The sequence below is a fragment of the Marmota monax genome, unplaced genomic scaffold (genome assembly GCF_021218885.2).
Source record: "Marmota monax isolate L192 unplaced genomic scaffold, Marmota_monax_Labrador192_F-V1.1 WCK01_AAM20220418_F8-fsc00001, whole genome shotgun sequence".
Taxonomy (NCBI): Eukaryota; Metazoa; Chordata; class Mammalia; order Rodentia; family Sciuridae; genus Marmota; species Marmota monax.
Window position 1 is genome coordinate 3,438,943 of NW_026693777.1, and position 8,077 is coordinate 3,447,019.

At 45.7% G+C, this 8,077-nt stretch overlaps 1 protein-coding gene across 1 annotated transcript; it reads left to right on the forward strand.

Annotated features, from left to right (window-relative positions):
- Positions 1-3,105: 3,105 nt before the first annotated feature.
- Positions 3,106-7,561, forward strand: Sstr1 (somatostatin receptor 1). The gene is made up of 2 exons (XM_046461309.2): positions 3,106-3,198; positions 3,590-7,561. Exon 2 carries the CDS (start codon positions 3,925-3,927, stop codon positions 5,098-5,100), a length of 1,176 nt encoding a protein of 391 aa, XP_046317265.1. The 5' UTR covers positions 3,106-3,198; positions 3,590-3,924; the 3' UTR covers positions 5,101-7,561.
- The last annotated feature ends 516 nt before the right edge of the window (positions 7,562-8,077 follow it).

An 8,077-nucleotide genomic window follows, 5' to 3' on the forward strand; every position in this document is an offset into this window, starting at 1 on the left:
GGGAGTGCAGCTTATAGGAGAAAATCACAGTATGGGAAGAAGATAAGTCTGTTCAAGTATCTGCAGCCTCCTAAATTAGGACTTTTCACTCTTCCCTTCCTGGAAAACACCCCTTTCTCTTTTCCTTTATAGAAATACATATCATGGATGCACAGGATAAACAGTCACCAAAGAAGGGAGAGGTGGAGGACTGGTAACTTATGTAGAGAGCACAAGCTCTTTCTAAGGATTTAGACTTATGAGTTAAAAAAAAATAAAAAGCTTTTTAACAAAACAAGAATGTTGTTGAGTCCTGACTTTTCACAGGCTGTGATCTTAGAACATCATAGCAATACCATACCTATAGCAATTTTCTGTTTCTGTAGGAAATATTTACTTTACATTGAGGTATGAGTGAAAGACAGATTCCTGCTTTTAATCTGATTTTAAAACAACTGTAACCCTAATCCCTAATATGTTGCTTAGCTCAGGAATGCCACCTTTTAAAAAATTTGTTTTTGTTCGCTCCTAGGTTGATTCTCAAATACAATAATAAAAAACAAATAACTGAAGATATTTGGTAACATTGCTTAACTTACATTAATCTCAGTTGCTCTCTTTTTTTATTGAAATAAAATTCACATACATTCATATTTTTTAGTTATTTTGAAGTGTACAATGTAGTGATTCTTAGTATATTCACAAGTCCTACAATCATTACCACTAATTCCAGGATATTTTCTTCATCCAAAAAAGGAATCCTCATGCCCATCAAGTATTTTTTTCTCCATTTCCTTCTTCCCTAGCCCCTGGCAACCACTAATCTGCTTTCTGTCACTATGTGCTTGTCTATCCTTGTCAGGTCACATAAATGCATTCATGCAATATGTGACCTTTTGTGTTTGTTTTCTTTCACTTTGCATAATGTTTTCAAGGTTCATCTATATGGTAACATGTATCAGTACTTTATTCCTTTTTAGGGGTGAATAATATTCAATTCTGTGGTTATACCATATTTTGTTTATTTATTCATTGACTGATGGATATTTGATTTGCTACTTGTTATTGTTGCTGCTGCTATTAGAACATCCATGTATGTCCAAGTTTTTATTCCAGAACCTGTTTCAATTTTCAAATTTTTAGGGGTAAAAAACAGAATTGCTGAGTCATTTGGTAGGTCTATTTTAGACCTTTTGAGGAATCACCAAGCTATTTTTTTAAGTTTCTACATCCTTTTGTAAATTCCAACCAGCAACATATGAGTGTCCCAATTTCTCCACATTCTTGCCAACATTTTTAAAAATATATTATAGCCATCTAGTGGGTGTAAAGTGGTATCTCATTGTCAATTGTTTTTTATGGATAAATGGTCCATCATTGAAATCATTTCACAAGTGAAGAAAGCATGCTTATGTCAGGTCTTAAGTTTTCTTCTTTTTATGTGTGGCCACAATTTAATTGAGAGAAGTTTTTTTTCTAAGATGAATTGCAAAGTGAACTTAATGAAATTCTAACAATAAAGCTGTCTTTTATCAACTCCCATCACCCACTCCCCCTGGAGCCACCATGATCAAAGTCAATGCCTCTAAAAGATGTCTGTTGAATGCCAGTTCCCAGAAATACAGCCAAGTGAGTAATGGGCAGAGCCATCTAAAACATTATGAGGTTTGGGTAGTAAACTGCTCTTCTGGGACAAAACCTATTCCTTTTATTTTTTTTTTAAACATGATAAACACTCATTTTTTCTCTCTTCCAAGTGTTGTATTTTTAAGAGAGAAAGAAACATAACTGAACACTAATTTCCCATTCCACTTGATATAAGGCAAGTTGTTTAAGTAAAGCAATGGGTTAAACAGCATCAGCCCTATGAAATTTCAAATTCCACCATAGCACTTTTCTCATTAATAAGGCAGTGTCCATCGCACACATGAGTCTGTCGTCACTTAATTAATCTCTGATTGCTATCACCAATATATCACAAGCTATTCTTTCCCTCTCAAGAGCACTGAGTTGTTGTTTTTTTTTGTTTGTTTTGTTTTGTTTTGTTTTTGAGAACTAACAAATATATATATGTGAATGATTACCCAGTGAGTTTGCCTCACGTTGGTGTAAATGTACTGAGGGGAGAAAAAACTGAGACTCATTGCACAGTGGGTGCCTTTTAGTTGAGCATAAGGAGAAACTGGAGACTGCAAAGCTCCAAGGAGATTGAGCACTGGACAGCCATAGGTCCCTCTTCCTGAGAGCTGGCACCTTTCAGAGACTTGCAGGGATCTTGCAGGGAAGGATTTATGAAAAGGAATGGGGGAATTGAATGGACTGTGATGCTTCCACTCAAAAGCCAAAGAAAGCCTAGTCTCAGAATGGTGGGAAGTCCCACGGGTCATTTAAAAATCATGGTAATTGAACACCCATTCTTTCTTACACGGAAATCTTTCAATTGCTAAATGAAGTCAGTGAGCTTCAGGCGTGCCTTTATCAATGCCCGGGTCTTAAAGGTTTAGCCACATGAAATACACTTGTATTTCCTAATACTTCCTGGGAAAACCCGGCTGCCGTCCCGCGGATCTTGGGATGAAGACAGTCTGGTCAGCTGCCCAGACGGCCCCTCTTGGATTTAATGGAGCTGGGTTCCCTCAGATCCAGGCCTTTGCGCTCTCTTTCTCCCAGCCCCGCCCGCCAACTCTCCAGGGTACAAAGTACAACCGGGACGCGGGCAGAGCGGCTCTGAGCAGCACAGGCTTATCTTTCTCCAGTGAATACCTAGATGGATTTCCAATACCGTGCCTGGCACGTTCCGGAGGGAGCCTCGGGGTCCTCCTGAGCTCCCACCGGCGCGTCCCAGTTTCTGCAGTCGATATTCCTATGGGAAACGAAGGGAGCTCTGGGCACTATAACATTTACTAAACGATTCGCCGTGTTTCACTCGGACCCCTTACACTCCTGCCCGCGAGGAATTGCTTGCTGTGTTATAAATCAGAATCCCCTAACACACCAGTTGTGATTCTTCCTGCTCTTAATGCTCGCGGCTCAGAGTCAGTTTCTACCACTCTAAGAGTATTTGCGTGGGCTCTTGTGCGGGGTTGGGCCCAAAGGGAGTTGGACTGCGCAAAGAACGTCTGCGCGCTACCAGACCACACGTGCACTTTGCACCGGGCGTCTTCGCGTCGGTCGGGAGATAGAGCGCTCTGGGACCGAGACCGGGAGCTTAAGCTGCAGGTCTGAAGGGCAGGGCAAGCGGTGGAGGGAGGTGAGGGCTTAGGGTCCCGGGCCCCGCGACATTAAGGGAGTTGGTGTTCCTCCAGGAGATGTCAGCAACTGAAGGAAACTGAGATGAAATCCAGACATCCATGTTTGGGGTTCGCTTTAGTCTTTGCTTTGAGTAGGAGTCGGGTGGGATGGGACCAACACTATACCTTTGGCTCCCACTTGCCCTCTAGGAAGGTGGAGGCACTTCCCAGGTCGTTCTGAGCGATGGGTAAAGGTGTTGCGAGGGAACCCCGAAGCAACAGCTCGAGTTGAACCTGAGAAACACTGGGAAGGGAAAAAATTGGGGGAGGGGGAACAAACCACCTAACTGCCCTCCTCCCTCCCTCCTCCCTTTTCGTAGCTGCTGACGCGCTGGTGGTGCCTATTAATCATTCACCAGCCCAGAGCCGCGCCAGTTAATGGCTGTGAAGCCTCTTGGCCTCTGTTCTCCACACTCCAGTGTGCCCAGGCGCCCAGACGCAGCAAGAGGCAGCGCTCAGGCAGGCAACCGCTAGGCGATGCGCGGAGCAGGCGCTGGTAGGAGCCGCGCTCCCCGCAGCTGCTGCGCTCTACCCTGAGGTTCCCGGTGACAGTAGGCTGCTGGAAAGCTACCGGGTACCGAGGGAGGGCGCAGGCGGCGGGGACTCCAGGAGAGCGCCCCAGCGCCGGCAGCCCCAGCGGCCCCCCTCAGCTGGCATGTTCCCCAATGGCACCGCCTCCTCTTCTTCCTCCTCTCCTAGCCCCAGCCCGGGCAGCTGCAGCGCAGGCGGCTGCGGCAGGGGCCCCGGGGCTGGCTCTGCAGACGGCATGGAGGAGCCAGGGCGAAACGCGTCCCAGAACGGGACCTTAAGCGAGGGCCAGGGGAGCGCAATTCTCATCTCTTTCATCTACTCCGTGGTGTGCCTGGTGGGGCTGTGTGGGAACTCCATGGTCATCTACGTGATCCTGCGCTACGCCAAAATGAAGACGGCCACCAACATCTACATCCTAAACCTGGCCATTGCTGATGAGCTGCTCATGCTCAGCGTGCCCTTTTTGGTCACCTCCACGTTGTTGCGCCACTGGCCTTTCGGCGCGCTGCTCTGCCGCCTCGTGCTCAGCGTGGATGCGGTCAACATGTTCACCAGCATCTACTGTCTGACTGTACTCAGTGTGGACCGCTATGTGGCCGTGGTGCACCCCATCAAAGCAGCCCGCTACCGCCGCCCCACAGTGGCCAAAGTGGTGAACCTGGGCGTGTGGGTACTATCTCTGCTTGTCATCTTGCCCATTGTGGTCTTCTCACGCACCGCGGCCAACAGCGATGGCACGGTGGCCTGCAACATGCTCATGCCTGAGCCTGCCCAGCGCTGGTTGGTGGGCTTCGTGTTGTATACATTTCTTATGGGCTTCCTGCTGCCCGTCGGGGCCATCTGCCTGTGCTATGTGCTCATTATCGCCAAGATGCGCATGGTGGCCCTCAAGGCCGGCTGGCAGCAGCGCAAACGCTCGGAGCGCAAGATCACTTTAATGGTGATGATGGTCGTGATGGTGTTTGTCATATGCTGGATGCCTTTCTACGTGGTGCAGCTGGTCAACGTGTTCGCTGAGCAGGACGACGCCACGGTGAGCCAGTTGTCGGTCATCCTTGGCTACGCCAACAGCTGCGCCAATCCCATACTTTATGGTTTCCTCTCGGACAACTTCAAGCGCTCTTTCCAGCGCATCTTGTGCCTCAGCTGGATGGACAACGCAGCCGAGGAGCCAGTCGACTACTATGCCACTGCCCTCAAAAGCAGAGCCTACAGTGTCGAGGACTTTCAGCCTGAGAACCTGGAGTCCGGTGGTGTCTTTCGTAATGGCACCTGCACTTCCCGGATCACGACTCTTTGAGCTGGGACCACTCAGGGGCCCTCGCCAAAGCGGGGTGGGGAAGGAAGAGTAGGGGAGACTGGGTATGAGGGTATGTCATCTAGGGCGCCAAGGTGCGCTGGGAGTAACTTGGGGTAGTGGAAGGAACCAGGAAAGCTGTGCAAATAAGGTTGCATTGAGAGTTTAGCTTAGAAACTGAGAAAGCTTTCAGATGCTCTTCTCCCACTTTTGGTCCTTTGCTCCACTATATTTGCTGCTCCGTGTCCTTCTGTTCTCCATACCCTATAACTTAAATCCTTCCTCTCCGTCTGGCTCATGCAGATCACGAACTCATTAACGTCGCCAATTCAGTCTATTCCTCAGCCCCTCTAGCCATTATTTGTTTAAGGAGCCATGGTTACTACCACGGATTTCTCTAGGGGTGAGTTCCCAGTTCGCTTTCAGCCCTTTCCTGCCGCGCGGGTCAGCTGGGCAATCTGCCGGGTGCAGCTAGCAAAATGTCCGAAATTACAACCGCTCTTCCTTTGCGCAACCTTACTTTAAGGGATGTAGGACTTGGGAATGAACTAAATTGATAGTCTTTCCGCCTACTTTTCGGTGAAGGTTCATACTTGCTTTGGCCCCTCCACCACTCCCACTTCATCCAGAGCAGAGCCCGGTGCTTAGTAAAATAGATCCTGTGCTTGAAACCCAGCGTTCACGCATCCACATCCAAACCCCTCTGGAGCAAAACGGAGCTGGGAAGAAAAGGAAGAGAGGAATTTGCCGAAGCTTCCTAACCTAGGGATAGGGTGGGGGTGTCACAGAAGCCACCCTCACGCCAGACTCAGAACCGGTTTCTGAGAGCTAACGCTGGGCGCCCCTGGGCTACCTGCATCTGCGTTAGGCTGAGCAGAGCCAGCGCACTTTCTAAGGGACTGTTTGAAAGCGCAGCAGCAAACTTCACTTTCCTTTCTTCCTTGCTCAAGTTTCTGGAGTAGCCTACCTAAAATAATCTCAGATTCGGTTTCCTACTCTAGTTTACGTAGAAGATCCAGCACCGGGGCCAAGACCTAGGGTGGCAACTTAAGAGCCTGGTTCACAAAGCTGGCCACGCTGCAGTTGCGTGCAGGCTCTCTGCAGAGTAACCCCCCCCACCCCCGCCGCCCCCCTCAGGGCTGCTGCTTTTCAGGCGGTGCCTAATACGTTGTTTTCCTGTTTAACGGAATTATTTATTTATTTATATATTTATTCTCGGTGTTGGAAAATGTGTTTCTGCTTTCCTTTTCTTCCCTATCGGGAGGCTCTTCTGGAGGACCCTAAGATTTGAAGTGGAGCGGGAGTGGAGGAGAGCTCCCTCCCTTCTCCAGGGCCCTCTCAACATCTCCTCTCTGGTGGGCGCTCTTTTCTTTTCTGGTAGCCTTTCTACTTTTGCCTGCGTCCAGTGGAGTTTGGAGATTTTTTCATATTTTTCTTATTGTGGTATCTTGTTTTATTATAATAATTTTTTTTTAAAAGTGACAATGTGAGTTAGTCTCTTCTCCATTCAGATTCAAATGTCCTGAACTCCCAGCTTTCCGGGAAATATATATACATAAGGGAAACATCACCCTGTATGTGATTCCAGTGTATGTAGGTGTGTATGTATGTGTATACACATAATATATGTGTATATTTGTTCATCTTGCTCCTCTGTCGGAGTCCAAGAAACAATTTCAAGTACAGCCACCGAACAGTGACAGGTGTGAGACTGGCTGGAACACTTTCAGTTTCAGGAGTTCAAGAAGCCCTCAAGCCTGAAGCTGAGAAATCAAATTCAAAGACCTTCATCACTGCTGGGGATGTCTCTGCTTCCCCTAGGTTCCCTCAGAGGAGATTCTGAGATACAGTTCAGTTAAAATAATCACTACTTTTGAGGACATTGGAAGTGGAATAATTTGTGTCTATGTTTAATCTTACCAACTGCATTGGAAAGAGCAGGGCAAGGACCAGTAGTTTTACTTCTTTGTATTTCTTGTACTGCTTTATTATTCGGGCTTGTACATAGTAGGCACTAAATACATGTTTTTTTTTTTCTTGATTGTTTAAGTAAACCAGAGTGTGATGCAATGATCCGGAGATAATAAATCTGGGATTCTCAGGTTCTGTCATTGACATAATACACAATGGTTGATCTCACTACTGAAAAAGATATGTCATGTATATTTGCTTCAAGAACATTGTGCTTTTCTGAAAGCAGTAACCAAGAGTTAAAATGTCTCTGTTTTGTTTAAACTAATGAACAAATATGCTTTTGATCATAAATCAGAGTTTAAATTTGTCCCTTAATAATAACATATATTATCACTCTTTTGGAAAATGGATTTTTAATGGCTAAGAAGAGTTAAATTTACAAATCAAAATTTTGATCATAATCCTATTAACGGGATACAAATCTAGTGCTCTTAACCTGTTATTGTTGTAATATTTAACTAAATAAACAAATGTATTATGCTGTTGCAAATAGTCTGGCTGCCCTCTGAATTTTACTGTTTCAGTGGATTTTTTTTTTTTTTACATAAGCACAGCCTTAGTTACCTTATGCTTCACTTAGATTTTCAAATCATCTTTGAAAATTTTACCAAGATAGTAATTATACTTTTAATTATTTTTCTAAAAAAGAAAATCTCGTTAGTACAGAAAGGGGGAGAGAGGGTGGGGGGAGAGATAAGGGGAAGAAAGAAGGAGGAGGAGGAGAAAGAGGAAGAGGAAACAGTCATGTAAGTATGAATAGGGAGCAATGCTACCCTGGTTTGCACTGTTGCCAACAAAATAGACAATACCTCAATCTTTCATAGATCAAAGTACTGTCTGCTCTCGTTTATGACCTTAACATTTATTGTGGGAACTGAGTAATTGTTGATTTACATCCCAAGAAAAGATGGGAGGTGGTATCTCTTAAAGCTTTTGCAGAGGGCAATGTGTAAAAGAAATACAAAAATCAGATTTCAGCATAAGAGAAAACATATGCTTTGTTCAA